The 16,644-nt window shown below is 44.0% G+C and overlaps 1 protein-coding gene across 3 annotated transcripts in view; it reads right to left on the minus strand.

Moving 5' to 3' along the window:
- The window catches only part of EML2 (EMAP like 2), a 511,359-nt gene that overhangs the window by 402,470 nt on the left and 92,245 nt on the right, over nucleotides 1–16,644 (minus strand). For 2 of the 3 annotated variants that reach the window (XM_069644710.1, XM_069644711.1), the window contains exon 2: nucleotides 6,884–7,066. The exons of the other annotated variant lie outside the window; for it this stretch is intronic. In XM_069644710.1, coding sequence (XP_069500811.1) covers nucleotides 6,884–7,066 — 183 coding nt within the window. The remainder of the gene's footprint in view (nucleotides 1–6,883; nucleotides 7,067–16,644) is intronic. 3 annotated transcript variants of the gene reach the window in all.

A 16,644-nucleotide genomic window follows, 5' to 3' on the forward strand; every position in this document is an offset into this window, starting at 1 on the left:
TATAATTAACGTGAAAGAACAGAAGCTCCTGTTCAGAGAGGTCAAGCAAAACCAAAAGACGTCAGAGGACTATTGAAAATAAAATCGAATACACGAAAAGGCTCAACTTCATGGTGTCCAGTCATGTGATAGAAGGAAGTTGGACGAGCGAGATGATCACACCTACGCGCGGGGGCAGGCTAATGCCCATACTCCTTAAAAATTCTCAGAGAACAGTACAAACTCAAGGCTAACTTCAAAGCACTAATTGACACTGAACCATTAAGGTGATGATGGATGATATTTTAATTGGTGGAAAGCTGGTGCTAAAACGAGCTCACCCACACCTGGTTGTTCAGTCTGCGTGCTGCTCACGTAGGTGGAAACATACTGACGGGGGTTAGAAGCCAACCAATTGTAGGGGACCATGTAGTTGGGGTCTATAGTGTGTGTAGCCAATTGGACGTCGTACATTTAGTGATGTTCATAGTGGCCATTTTGAAGGGAGGGCTTAGTCGCCCACCTGATGTTAACTATCCAATTACCTCTTTCTGTTACTCCATACAGATATAGAACCTATGCTTAGTATTCACTTAGAACCAATCCCACCTCCCGATAGGTTTTTGTAGGTTGCCACGTCAAAACGTCAATGATGACCAGTTATGGGTATAACAACCCAGCTTTTTTATGAAGTAGTTAGAGTGAGAGTATCGAGCGATTGCTGATGTTCGTTGTACTCCCTGTTTTAGATACTTGATATAAAAACAGACACATTTTTGCCAAACTATTTGTGTCTTCTTGATTATTGATGTATGAATACAATCTGCATCCCCATCTATCTCCAGGGTACTGCTACTCATCTTAAAGGGCTGGACAGAGCCTCCAGTTCAAAATAAAGTCATCATGAGGAAAGAAAATGTTATTTAAGGCAGGTTCGAAACAGAGATACGAAGAAAGAGGCGAACCAGTGGGAGCGCGTTCCAGTGGAGAGGGGCTGAATGAGTAAAGGAGCGGGAGCGGAACTGGCACAACGGTAGGAGGGACAGTGAGAAGAAAGAGGGATTGCAAGCACAGAGAGCAGGATGGGGAGTAGAAGGAGAGCAAGGAGGAGAGATAAGGAGGAGAAAGATTACGGAGAGATTTGAAAAACAGACATAGAAAATTGAATTTTTTGTATTCGGGTGTGAAAAGGAAGCCAGCGCAGAGAGGAAAGAGCAGGGGAGATGGAATATCATGCAGAGAAAACAAGGGACAAATGGAGGAGTTGTAGAAATAGTAGAGTGGGGTTAAGAGGGAGATGGGAAGATCAAACATCAGGGAGGAACAATAGAACAGTCAAGAGAAAATGACAGAGGAAATTATAATAATCATTGATAGCAAGCTTATATGGACATCTCATTTTGAAAATATAGAATATAGTGTTAAACAACCACTGGCAGGAATGAAGATCTTCTCTCATAAGCATTGTGGATATAATATGAAACATTTAATTGATATCTTCAAATCAAAACTGGGCCCTATTACGCTCTATGGGGCAGACATTTTGGGCCTAAAAAAATTAAATAAGCCTGTAGTCGTGATACTGTTTGTATTAAAAACCTATTCTCTGTATCACAAAAACTACCACCTGAATTCTTACCTTTATAACGACTGTAGGACAATATTTCTAAATAGCATTAAACAGAGGATATGTGTTTATTACTTGGGGTCAATTGTATTGCACTTAATCATTGGATGATGTTACACCCAGATGGGGAGCATGACAGATCAGATTTATGCTTTAAGTACAGTGTTAAAAATCTGTTTGGAGTGATTAATTATGAACAGGCTGGTGTAGATATCGCCACTAAATCTGATTTGTATGAATGTCTTGCTCATTATCCTCGTTATTGCTCATTATCCTCCACTAAAGGTACTCCCTTTGTATGCTAATGTGTTTCCTAATGCACAAATGCACAAGCTAGAAGGACCTATTTAAGTATGAAATTTAATGAACTCCTGATTATGGAGGTGTTTGGGGCAAGGCACAAAATACCATTATCCTCATGAAAATGTACATTTGTAAGACTGGAGTAATAGAGACATAAAAGCATGTATTATTATATTGTAATCAGACCATCTCCATGTGTATGAAGCACTATGAAGAGAGTATTATGTGCCATTGTTTGACAATGAAAGGAAAGAAAATGCATGGGCAGAAATATTTATTGATTTAGTTTGTAGAGTGTGGAATGAAATTGTTCTGATTTTTAAATAATAAGTTATATTGATGAGTATACATATATTCAATGAAAAAACTTTGTTAAAGGGATGTTATGGTTAAGTTACACTAATAAAAACCTATGAAATTCAATTAAAAACCTTTCTTAAAGGGACGTTATGGTTACAAGTAAAACCGAAAACCCCCTGAAATTCGTCAGTTATGTTAAGCTAAGCAACCATAACTCGCGCCACCACTGTGCACTGATAAGACTAACACACCCGGACGCCGGAAAATCTTTTTCCAAGATGACCACCATGGAAAGGGAAGGCGGGGTTCCATACAGGAGCCCTGGCCTCTTCGCTTTCCATGGAAGCCTGTTTCCAAGATGACCACCATGGAAAGGGAAGGCAGGTTCCATACAGGGCCCCCCTTTGTTTTCCATAGAAGCCTGTAGAAGGCAAAAAGAGAACCCTATGACCTTGTTACCACAAGCACATTTTTCTTCCCTATCTAATCTATCCTAATTTCAAATAACTTCACCGCAAAGCCAGTTCCAGGTGGACATGGCCACTTTAACCCCATGTGTTGTCCCTCATGGTCATGGCCAGTAGCCAGATTGTCCGGATCATGACCTTATTCCATGACCTGGACAATCTGGCCACTGCCCACACCCGTCACCAAAGATATATCACTTTTTTTTGTACTTACATTATGACACGGGCACATTTTCAAAACCAGGCTTTCAGGTACTTGCCAATGCTCCTTACACAAGTTTGCTGGAAATCCACCCATGTTTTATTTTTTCAAAAGTGTCAAATGTATACACATACAATTGTCATATAACCTAGCCCCCACTTGACAAAATCCATTCAGACTTTACGAAAACATTTATATCTAGATCTATAATCTTTGTCAAATGGCACCACATTTATAAGCCTTTACAATATTTTGGGACCCCCCCTCTAATTCTGCTCCATCTTGACAAAATCCTACTAAACTTCGCAAAAACATATATATTTAGATCTATTATCAGTTTGCCAAATTAAGTGTAGATCCTTCAAATGGCACCTCATTTATATGCCTTTACATAATTTTGGGACCCCCCACCCCCTCTAGTTTTGCCCCCTCTCGACAGAATCCCACCAAACTCATGCATGCTCATTCGGGATCAGGTCAGGAATATAATTGCAAAATTTCATGCATTTTCATTAAGTAGCGCCAAAGTTATGAGCCATCCAAAAACTGCCCCCAAATATCAGAAGTGTCCCCGAACTTCACAGGACTGTGCGTGACAATCCGAACTGTTTGTGGACTTTTGTGGCGAGAACACCTGTTTTCTTGCTTCTTGCAGCCATATTCTATCTCATCCTCATCACCCCTCACCTCCCCAGAGATTATTTGATAAGTTTGACAAGTGCAATGTTGTGTTTTTTAATGTTTTTACTGCGATGTCCGCGGAAACCGGCCGCAGTCCGCGAATCCAAGATGGTGGGTGTTTCCAAAAATCTGACGCACCTCACGCTTCATCCCAGCCAATCAAAGAACATGTCATATGTCCGCGGACATGACGCAAGCCGATTATCCAATCCATGTAATATGTATATATATTTGTATTTTGTCGTTGTCTTATTTTTCCTTTATGTGTAATAAGTTTGTACTTTTGTATCTATTATGATGAATCATGGAAATGTGTCCCTTCTTCCCAATGTTGAGCACCCCTCTGAGGCTAGGGAGGTGAGCCTGCTCTGCAATAAGGGTAGAGGCAAGTGGGACCTTACCAGGAGAGACATCCCCTTTGGGGACTTGGACTCCCGTTCCTGTGATGAACTCCCTGGAAGACCTCCCAAAATAACATCTTCAAACCTTTCTCCTGAAAATATATGTGAAGTGAAAACCAGTATGTGCTATTGCCAAAAGGAAATAGAAGAGCTCCCTTTAAATTCACTATCCACTGGGACAAAGAAGAGGATATACGGAGGAGAAGAGAATCCACAGGGGAAAGAGAAAAAGGAACACCGACTTGCGGAGGGGAAGCCCATAGGCTAAGTAATTTCAAAATAGGGGAGGGGCCTGGAGTTGCGAAGAAAGAGCTCATGAATTACAAAAGATCTCAGACACTTACTCCAAGGAGAAGCAGAGGCAAGAAGCGCCACGTCCTGCAATCGTACGAGGGTAAGAATTGACAGAAGTGCTACAGTCTGTAGCGAGAAAGGCAGGAGAGGTGGAGCTGGATGATTGGCGTTCCAAATCAGAACGAGAGAAAGAGCCTGAGAGTGGTGGCGGGACCAGGGGACATTAGTGGTGGACAGAGGGCCCTTGAAACAATGCTGAAAAAATGCTGAAACCATTCTGTCACGGTAGACACAGAACAAACCAGTATATGAAATACTGTATGGTCATCTGTGACGCCAAGATCGAAGAGGAGCTGGTGAAATGCCTGAGATACCAAACTAGAGAGAAGGCGAGCCGACCCTCAACAACAGTAAACCCCAGTGATGTTATCCCTAAGAAGGAAGGTAATAGGGGCAACAGGAGACCGGGGGGAGTGAATGAGAATCATTGTTGGCATGCTCATAATCGTCAAAGTCAAGAGAAAGCTAATACGAGATCAGAAAGGAGAGTGAATGAGAAGCAGTGTTGGAATACTCATACTCGTCTCAGTTGAGAGAATTTTATTGAAAATTATGTACAAAGAGGAGTGAATGAGAAATATTGTGGGAGTAACCCCATTTATATCAGTCAAGGCCAAGAAGGCCTAATCAAAGTAGAGGGCCAAGTCCTAAAACAGAAACCTGAGAACAAGTTGAGCATAGTAAATCTATATAAAGGCAAAGAACAGGAAGAAACCAAAGGCTGTGAACTGTTCAGAAGAATAAGAAATACTCCATAAATCAAAGATACTTGTTTGATAAATTTACCATAGAAAGAGAAAAGAGCCATTCTTTCAAAAGGAAAACTAGAGAAGAGACAAAAACACAATACAATAGGGAATGAACTCTACGAACTGAATAAAATTGTCATTGAAGACTATCTTAAGATCATCTATCGAAACAAATTGGTGTGAAACCAACACGCCTCAGGGCAAGGAAGACATTCTCCTGATTTTGAGCTATTAAGATAGTGGTAGGGTCAGACAGGCATAGAGTGGACGATGGACAGTTTGATTTCAAGACATTCACTGACGACTGATGAGCACCTTAGCTAGTTTCGTTAAGCAGGATGCCTTATAGTTTAGGGGAAGCTAGGCTTTATTCATTGGGCTTCATTACGAGTCCGGCGGTAACCGAGCTGGAAAAACCAACAGGTTACCCCCGGACTCGTATTACCATTCCGCCTCCGTGATTATCAGAATCACCGGTGCATTACAACCCCGGTGACCCGGTAATTTCAGAGGCGGAATTCGGTACATCCCCATTCCCATGGAGTCCCATAGGACTCCATGGGAATGGGGAAGCGGAAACACCGGCACCATGCTGTAATGGTGCCGGTGTTTCCACATCCGCCTGCAGGCGGGTGGTGTTAAACCCGCCAGGTCAGACCTGGCGGGAGTGACACCTCTCACCTGCAGAACTCGAGATCCGCCGATCCGGAAAGAACGGTGGTGGTGGATTTACCACCACCGTTCTTTCCGGACCGGCTGACTTGTAATGAGGCCCATTGTCTTTAATAAACTTACCAGTGAAATGTCTAATCAGAGTCTGTGTCCCTCTTCTGACCTAACACAGAGGGCCTCATTACGACCCTGGCGTTAACCAATGGTGCTATTAGCGCCATGGTTAATGCCGGTAATTTACCGAATCCGCCATGGTGAAATGGGGAATTACCACACCATTCCAAGGTTGGCAGGGCGGTAATTCCCCATTTACCATAGGCCCCTCCCCATTCCCATTTTTGCCCCATAGGGCTCAATGTGAATGGGGAAGGCGATAATCACGGTACCGCAAATTAGCGGTACCGAAATGACCTTAAATGTTCTTTTGCAGGTCCCTACTTTAACGGCTGGTACAGACCCGCCGTTAAGGTCGGGAGCTGCAAAGGGACCTCGTAGTAAGGCGTTAAGGGGTTAACGGCGCCACAACCTTTTACGGCGCCGTTAACACCTTAACGCCTGGGTCGTAAAGAGGCCCACTATGTATACAAAGCTACCTCTAGCTGTATTATACTAAATTAACATTTTTTATAAAAAAATGACTTTTTGATATCTAACTAATGGTACCATTGATTGCGAATTGTTTATTTCAAAATACACTGTCTCGATGTGTGTGTAATAGATAATGATATCCCATCGAACTTGCTTACGACATTAAGACCATTTCACATCACAGTCAAAGGGATAAGGATGGTCCTTGATAGATTGCTTTTTCAGGGATCTGCAACCTTAAGATCTACTGCAATTTGTAAAAAAGCTCCGCTCAAACCATGCATGGTCAATGATGAGGATTCATGGGAGATGTAGTAAATAAGACCAGAAGAGAAAGAGGTCAGAGGCCCTATTGTAACTGCAAGTAGTTCGAAGACTATTCCCTCTTTTCCATATAAAATAGCATTGTCCAGCACTGAAGCATATTTGGGGCACCGTAAATGCATTTACGTCAAACTTGGGGAACAGCCTACTGCAACAATAGCAAGTGAAACTTGGGAATGGCAACAATCCTTCACTACGCGCCAACTCATGAGCGCACATGTGTGCGCCCCACCTACCTTTAGATGAACCCTTTTTCTGCAACACCGCCCCCTGATCCTCACATGCGCTGAGACGCCGCAGCACGTCCGCCAGGGCCGCCTTCAGCACCTGCATCTCATCCTCCTGCAGCTGGAGCCGCTGCTCCAGGTAGGAGATGCGGTCGTCCACTTCCATCCCACTGGTACCCGACAGGTTATCATCTGGGGTGGAGGGAGGCAGTGGTGGCGAGAATGGCGATGCATTGTGATGACGTAGATGAGTGTAGGTCATTGACGTGGAACGGGGCAGTGAAACAGAAACATGAAGGGAGATGGAGAGATGGGGTGAGGAATTGGGGCGAGAGAGGCAGATAGGAGGGAATCATGGGAGTAAGTGATTGAGAGAGAAGCAAGGGGGAATAAATGGGAAAGGTGAGAGTGAGCAGGTGAACAGTTATGATGAAGGTAAAGCAAATGAGTCAAAAGTGAGAGCCACAAAGAAAAGACATGTGGATGGCATGGTGGGAAGGGAAGAAAAGACAGACACAAAACAAGACAGTTAAAAACCCTGGTTGCTGTCAACTGTGTTTGCTGCCAAGGTATAAACAAGATGTGTTAGAGATATGGCAAAATTACGGTTCACATTAGTAGTTAGTGTAACACAAGACAAGACAAGGCGACAGCGTGTGTGACCTGCCTCACACACTGGTGCATCTCACCCAGGTGCACGTGTCACTCAAATCTGGGCCCAGCAGCCACATTCAGAGTGATATTCTGGAGACACGAAGTTTCAAAATGGAGTCTCTACTGTGACATATGGTTTATCATGGGGAAAGGGGGCAGTTCTTGGCATATAGCTCGCTCTAAGACTTTCTCAATGGACACACTTGCACAACGGTTCCTAGCTCTCTGGGGTCACAGTAAGGGCAGGTCCAAGCTGGTGCCCCAGCAGCCATACAAGTAGTATTAACATCATTAGCACTACATTTGAGGGTGAATTTACAATATTTGAGGTTTTGGGACACATTGAGGTCAGGGTGGGCAGGTTCGTAGTTTGGTATTCATTCAGCTGCCTGTTCCACGGCTGCTACATCAAATTCTGGGCTTGCACTTTCTAGGAAGGAAACATGGTCCGACCATTTGGCCTCAATGAGCTGCCAGGTGAAGTGGACACACAAGGCAGGGATTCAAATGAGAACATGAAACCAGATGGTGCCAACATAGTATTGTTCAACATCTACTTCAATTATCTAGAAAACCTGATACATGAATCCCAGGCCCTGGTCTCAGAGCTGATGCTGAATTGCTCAGGAATAAACCACATGTTCCATGAAGATGACTTGGGGCATCACAGAGGCTACCAAGGGAGGACCGACCACCACCAGAACATCCCAGACGAGTAATGCAAAACGTGGACTCTTAAAGGAAATCAACTGATCTTCTTTCAGAAAAAACAAAAATGCAAAAAACAAATTGTAATTCTTTCTTGATGGCAGAGAAGGCGAACTCATCATGAAGATGCTAATCTGAGGCTCAGGTTAAGCACAAGAGGAACATGCCAACAATCAATATACCCGTTACCCGAACAAGCTTTCAGTATATTATCTACACCAGTCAAAGGAATATACCATTATTTGATGTCATGATTTTTACAATCCTATTGCATGGGACTTCAGGCCTTAAACCAAAAGAGAACAGAATGGGACAAAATGCACAAAGATAATATACAGCTCCAGGTTATATGCACACAAACTATGCAAACCATGTGTGCCGGATGGGGGAATCCCGCTGCAGCTCACTATGCATGGTGCATCTTCAAGCCCTTGGCCCATAACAAGATGGGTTGACCTAAACCCTCTACAAGGTCAGCTACAAAAGGCCAAAATAACCAATGCCACCAAAGATCTCTGACGGCTCAATTTCTAAGTGCCGAGCCAGCAGACAAATACCTCTCAGTGGTTTATACCGCAAACTACTGGAAGATCCACAAATACAATGTGAGTACCAATAGACTAGACTCAAACAGATTGGACCGAAAACCTACGGAATCGGTCGGGCTGAATCTTCCAAAAACCCATCCCCAAATGCCTGCAGGCTCAACAGCTGGATTGAGGTGCTTCTACTATAGCCTGTGCGTAAATCCAGACGCTTGCACTTTTTAGGTGAGATCGGGAAGCCTGTGCCAAGATTCACTGCGTGTGCAACTCTTTGGCTGTAACCAATGTTCAGGTGAGATTCAAGTGAGCTCTTAGCTGGAAAGTGAGTTTGGACGCATAGGTAAGGAGCCTGCAACTTTCTGCTTCCTTCATGGGTTGGGTTTGGCTGCAGGAAAGTGAGGCAGGCTGAACGCACATAGGTGATTAGCAAGACTCGACAAAGAGTGTGTTCCTATCACGCCTCCTACACATTACCCTTACCTCAAAGTGCACTGATAATGAAAGGAATTCATATACTTGTGTCAGTTATTGCGCTAAAGTAAGTAGTAAGTGAGCGTGAGGTCAATCACGTCACACTAAAGCACATTCCTACTCCCAGTCTTAAAGATAAGGGGGTATCAGTCACTTTTTCTCCCTAAAAATAGGCAAATACTCCCAAAAAATAAAATTAGGGAGTAAAAATACTCCCAGCAAAAATAGGAAACACACATAGGATCCTATCATTCTGCTTTCACCCTCACAGCTCCATGGATAAAGCTGGATCCGTAGAGGAACGATTTGCCTCAAGAAGAAACTCTACAATTATGACTGCCAGATCTGAAAAGGTAAAAATATATCTTTTAATGTGCTTACATAACTGGGCAAAAAAAGAAATATTTCTTACAAAACATTTCTTTTTTACAGTTATAACATGGTTACTAGCTTATCAAATACTCCCTAAAAATCATTTTACTCCCAACTTAAAAAATTGGGAGTAAAAAACTCACACTCCAAAATTTCATCTGGAGCACTGCCTACTCCATGTTGGCAGGTTGTGGTTCGCATCACACATCCAACCACCCTGCCACTAATGCCACCAACTAGGTGATTAATAAGACCATCCAAACCTTTTTCCCAAGTGTGGCACAAACATTTTTCACCTTTCCTCAAATTCTGCTAATAAATATAAAAGAAATTCACATGCTCATGCCAGCTATTGTGCTACCCCAGCTCAAATTCCTCCTCCATCCAGGCAGGTGGTGTGTTGCATCACACACCTGATCACCCTGCTGCTAACGCCGCTGCTTGAGTGATTAGCAAGACCCTGCAGGTGGCGTGTTGCATCACACGCCCGATCACCCTGCCGCTAATGCCACTGCTTAAGTTACAAGCAAGACCCTGAAAACAATATTTTCCCTGCAGACACCAAATACGTGTCCTATTTTGTGAAAGTGTGCTAATAATGAAATAGATCGAGCGTTCGTGTCAGCTATTGCACTAAACCAAACCACGTGTGAGCATGACTTCAATCAAGCCGCCGGAGCACACAATATGCAAGCTAATTGGTGATGGGCCTGCGAGACAAAGTGAAATCTGTCTCAAATAAATTCCCAAATTCCTAGCACGGCTAAAAATAAAATGATATTCTGTTCTGCAATGCCTAAAAGCACCCCTAAAATCAATATGTCAAAGCCCCTGGCTAAAGTAACATGCTCCAGCTCTCAAACAGCAATGGATATCGCCTGCCTTCCTCTCTGAAAGATCCCCCGGCTGACCAAGACCTCCAGAAACAATGTCCTCATTTAGTCAGGTGAATTGGGCTGCCCAAACCGGAGCACCCGAATCTCTTAAACGTTCAATAGACTCAGTGAATCCTGAATACAGTATACATCCATGTCATTCAGGGTTTGGCACAGGTTTACTAGCGAAAAGCGCCTTGGCCACCAATATGACATGGTAGATAACAAATATTGGAGGCAATTTTCCCTGCGCTGCCCAACATAACATCTTCAAAATACCTCTGTGTGTTCTATGAAGAAGAAAAAGACTTCGACAGAAAGCAAAAGAGTAAAAGCCTTGTTCATCTTTCAGGAAATTGCAGCATCAGCAGAGGGGAGCAAAATAGTCTATATCTGTCACCTGAATAAACAAGACACATACGAAATGCAGCGTTGCCCTAGAAACTGCCTGGAAAAGCAGCAAAGAAAATTGCAAATTATCTATCCCTTTCTAGAAGCCTGTTATTTATTTTGACATTTTTCCAGAAGTGTCAAGCCAATAAATTGTTTGTACGCAGTTGTATTGGCCCGTCTAAAAAAGTGTGTCCAAAACAAGTCACTTGCCAATAACAATGTCATAATGAGTTCTTTATATATCATTTTCATACAAAGTGATTTAGACAGAATGGGCCTCATTACACGCTAGGCGGTAAGGGTTTACCGGTACCGGTATTTTACCGGTACCGGTAAATCCTTACCGCCTTACTACGAGGTCCCTTTGCGGGTTGGGGAATTTAACGCCTGCTTTTTGCAGGCCTTAAAAACCAACCCGCAAAAGGGACCAGTGGAGCTAATTACAGTACCGCAATTTGCGGTACCATAATTAGCGCCTTCCACATTCCCATAGAGCCCTATGGGGCAAAAATGGGAATGGGGAAGGGCAATGGTGGAAGGGGGATTTACCGCCCCTCCAACCTTGGAATGGGGCGGTAAATCCCCTTTCCGCCAAGGCGGTGCCGGTATTTTACCGGCATGAACCATGGCGCTAATAGCACCATGGTTGACCGCCTACCGTGTAATGAGGCCCAATATCTTTTTATGCACTACCTCAATTAACCATTTAAAAATGGTGCTCGTCGCACCAACCTCGGAGGGATGCAACGCGAAGATATCTCCAAATAGGACACAGATTAGAGCCTTGCCCACTATCATAGCATGTGTGCTTCTGTGGGTGACAGAGCAGACCACACATGGCATCACTGTCTATCATGGGGAGAATGGAGGTCTTACGTGACTTCTACATGTAAACCTTCTCTGGTGCAACGGGTGTTTTTCGTGGTTGCCCATTTTTAATGTTGAATTGTGTATAGCTGCGTGACAGTATACCTCATTGAGGCCAAAAGCCTGATGGCACGTGCTTTCCTCTGCTAGACTGCACGTTCTTGTGGTTGCCTTGCTTGCTGCCATCGGTGAATGCTGCTGCACACCCAGAAATAGGTCTGGCTAGAACAAGCATCGCCTCCTTCAGACAGACAAAAGGTGATGTAATAAGGGGCTCACATGAAGGGGAACTATGTCACAGGCCGCATGACCCGAAGTACTTGGAGGCAACATGTGACATATTACGATGCCCTGGAGATTAGTTTTCAGTCCAGTTTGTAGATGTGTCTGCAAACATCAAGCAGATGATTTAAATAGTTCAGCATTTAAATTATGCTTAAGTAGCAGCACTAAGCACTTGATGAAAACAAGATGGGCAAAGTCAATACTTTGTGATTTTTATGCTGAAAATGTCTTTATTGCAATCAAGTGGCCAAGTACTCCCATGTTCTTGTTGTTGCCTTCATTTTCTTTTTTAAATCTTTTATTTTATTTTATGAAGATGCAAATAAACAAAAACATTAAACAATACAATTAAACAACATACAGGGCAAGAGCAGGGCAAAGAACCTGGAGGTTTATCATCCGAGCGGGATTCCCCCCATCGGTCGTCTCCACCATAGACCATCTCAGCCAGTCTCCCCACCATGTTGCATAGCATCGGCCAGAGCTATTTCTCCATGACATGGCAAGTCTACATGTTGCAAGAACACAAGCCAGGTCCATAGCTTTAAGCATATATTTAACCGTGTCCAAACCTGGGTAAATGCCAAGCAAGCGTTCCACAGTGGTCCAATCGTATCTCCTTACCCCAGCTTTCTCCAGTGCTAGCTGCATTTGGAGCCAAAAGGAGAGAACTTTAGGGCACAGCCAAAACATATGCTTACATTCTGTTTCTCACCCACACCATGGGCATCCAGGGGGTGTCTGTTTATTAAAGCTTGCCACTTTCTGAGGTGTCATATATGTTCTATAGAGGATATTAAACTGTAACAGGCAAAACCTTGCATTTCTAGAGACTTTCTTTACAAACAGCAATGCTGAGTCCCACTGCCTATCCTCCATCACACATCCCAAGTCCTCCTCCCATGTGCCCTTTATTCACATTACCCGGGTGCTCACTCTTGCGAGCAAACTCTGGTACAGGTACATTACAGGTTTCCACCCATCATCTACTTCATACAGTGTATTCAACATTTCCTCACATTTGGGTTCCTCGGGCCATCAAGGCCATCATTTGTTATCAAAGTAAGTAAGTCGCATATATCCCAAGAAGTGCCCTTTCTGGATCCCATATTCCTCCATCACATCAGTGAAATCTCTGATGATGCCATCTCTGAAAATATCTCCCCAGGTAACAAGGCCCATTCTTTCCCCCCTCCGAAATATAGGTAACTCACATCTGCTTTGACATATTGTAGCCGCTATGGGGTATGTTCGTAGAGTATGCCTGCCCCATGTCCAATATCTTTCCCATCCTACTCCATATTTTCCTCCCTAGGTCTAACATATGTGGTTATCCGGTAGACAGCACTCTGCAATCCACAATACTCCTTCAGAAGTATTGATTATACTGCGCCTAGCATTAGCGCGGTGTCCAGGGTTTCCTCTTCAGCCAGCCACTTAGCTTTAGTTACATGCTGTGCTTGTGCCGCCAGGTAATATAACTTGAACCAAGGTATTTGGATTCCACCGTCCACATGTCTAAGTTGCAGCATGGAGAGCACGATCTTGTGGCGATTTTGTCCCAAGAGAAATCTGTTTACAAGTGAATTTAATGACTTAAAGAAGGAGCGTGGGATCATGTACATAATATTAGTGAAAAAATATAGCGGTTTTGGGAGTGCCACCATCTTGACCAATGCAGCCCTTGCCATCAATGAAAGTGTCAGTCGATCTTAAAAACTCTTAGATGCCTCCATCCCCTGCATAGCACGCATCGTGTTGTCTGCATGCATTTGGCAAGCAGGTGCGTAGGTTGACCCCCAGGTACTTAAATGACTGGGTTTCCCGTTTGATTCCTAACCGCGGTAGGTCTTCTGGTCTCATCTTACATAGTGCAGCAAGCAGAACAATTTAGGACTTTTCCTTGCTAAAGGTGATGACAGTAAGCTTTGCAAAGTTGTCTAGTACATCTAATAGTATAGGTAGATTCTCTGCAGGGTTATTTATATATAAGAGGCAATTATCAGCATACAGCAACACCAAGTGACGTGTCCCATCCACCAGTATGCCAGCCTCTGCAAACTCATTATGTAGAAACACCTCTACCAATATTCCAGGCTGCAGATATGTGTTTGCCAGTGCGCACCCTGACCACAGGTGTATCATAAAGCAGTCTGGCCCAATGAGAGAATCCATCACCAAGACCAAAGCCTTCCAGGACTGCGCATATCCACTGCCAATAGACTGCGTAAAAGTCCTTGACTGCATCTAAGGATATCACTGCATAGGGGGCCTCGAGCCTACGTAGGTTGGACGATGTGCTCCTGTTTGGTACGGTCCCTGTCTGGTCACTGTGTATTATAGAGCCAATGACCAGTTTAACTCTCCTAACAATCAAAGCTATCAGGATCTTCACATCTTGATTTAACATTGCCAATGGTCTGTATGAGTCACACAAATAGAGCGGATTGCCAGGTTTAAGGATTGGCAAGATCACAGATTCAGTCATACTAGTGGGTGGGAGGCAGACTCATATGCTTCTCCACATACTCGAAGGAGTACCGGCACCAAGGTGTCAATATAGGACATATAATATTCAACTGGTAAACTTGTATGCTTGTGTACAGGCGCGTTATAAATGAATTATTATATCATATAATATCAATCCATATTCCCCCAGTGTTTTGCTAGCCTCTAGGGACTGTATAACGATGCGCAGTTCGTTCTCAGTTATGGATGCCCCCAGAGCTGCAGCTTGCTCTGTTGTAACTCTAGGCAGGGTAATGTGTGGTAAGGTGTATTGGATTTTAGCAGTATCTATTCCATCCCTAGCGCTGTAGACTCCCAGATAAAAGTTGCTGAAAAGATCATTAATAGCTCATTGGTATCTCCAAACCGCTCTGCATTTGTCCAAGACCTCAGTAATCATGTGCCTTGGCTGTTTGCTTTTACATAGCCACACCACATCTTACCCGTTTTGTCACCTTCCCCATGCATTCTAAAGGTGTATACTGCATAGTAGAATTTTCTAAGGTGCCCCCATGCTTCGGAGCATTTGGTGTGCATTGGAAGCAAAATCTTTTCGAGTGGGTCATCTTCGTCTCCCCCATTCAATCTTTTGTATCTTAGCTTCCAGTTCACCCAATACAAAGGCCAAAGTCTTCCTGATGTCTCCCGCTTTAACTATTACCTCACCACGCACTACAACCTTAAGGGCCTCCCATGTCGTACTCCACTTATCAACGATACCCACATTCACCTCCAGATAATTCTGTATTGCATCAGCCTGATGTCCCTGAAAAATATCATCCATGAGGGCATGCGTTGGCATGTGCCAGATCAGGATGGAAGCCAATGAGCCCGTAGGGGCCCAATAACCATCAACAGTGAGTGGTCAGAGATAGTCCTACCAGCATATTCTGCACTTACAAACTCATCTAGGTGTTCCCTTCTGGAGAATATATAGTCAATCCTGGTGTGGACTTTGTGTGGTGAGGAATAAAAGGAGTAGCAGCATCTGTTACCATGCATAGCTCGCCACACATCTGTCAAAGACAGGTCCTGCAGCAAGGTACACAGGGACTTGGCAGATGGGGAGGGCAGTGTAAATGTATGATCCGACCTATCCAGCACAAGGTCCACTGCACAGTAGAATTCACCCCCCCCCCAAATCAAAAACAAATCCCTAACAGGGGTCAGTCTAGTACATAGTGTGCAGAAGTAGGTAGTGGCCTCATTATTAGGGGTGTAAGAATTCACTATGCAAATCTCTCTTTGTGCAACAAATCCTCGTACTATTACCAATCTACCCATGTTGTCTGTTTCCACCTTGACCACTTTAAATGGTACCGTTCCAGCCACCCAAACCATAACGCCTCTAGCGTACCTCGAATATTGTGAACACTAACCAACCCCTCCCTACTTTGAAATGGTTTTCATGAGTTTGTCATTCAATAAGTGAGTCTCCTGCAATAATGCTATGAAGATCTTTTCCTTTGTAAATATGAAGCGATCCGAAGTCGCCTCCAGTAGAAGGATATTCCACGGACATTCCAAGACACAATCCTAAAGTGTGACATTGCTCCTAAATAAAGGGGAGACACCATTCCCATTCCCAGGCCTGAGACAGCCAAGCGTTATTAATGCAACCAACACTTCCACATTCTTATCCCTCCCATCCATCATCTTACCATCCCTTCCCTCCATGCACTCCATCCCAGTAGACCTCCAAGCATCTCCACCCTAGTCCCGCCCAATGGAAACAGATTTAAACCCAAGTAACCACAAACCAGAACATGTGGCTCAACAACAGAAGTATGTTCAAGCCTTCCCACCCCCCAAGAGCACTAGTGCACCATGGGTCCGCGGGCATAGTGGAGAGCTTCATATCAGGCTCCACTTATGGCATAACTGCCTCGGGGTAGTGGTCACCGAGCTGTATCAAGCAATCGGAGTGTCATGTATGAGTCCTCAAAGCAGGCACCCGAAGCAGTGTTACATCACACTAATTTAGTAGCAACGTTCACAAAGTTGACCAGGGTGACAGATACATGTACCGCGAACAGTATTCTCTGAGGGTGTTACCAAACATTGATCATCCAACCCCAGAAGCCTTTTGTCT

This window comes from Ambystoma mexicanum, chromosome 2p, assembly GCF_040938575.1.
Source record: "Ambystoma mexicanum isolate Mex_15411 chromosome 2p, UKY_AmexF1_1, whole genome shotgun sequence".
Lineage (NCBI taxonomy): Eukaryota > Metazoa > Chordata > Amphibia > Caudata > Ambystomatidae > Ambystoma > Ambystoma mexicanum.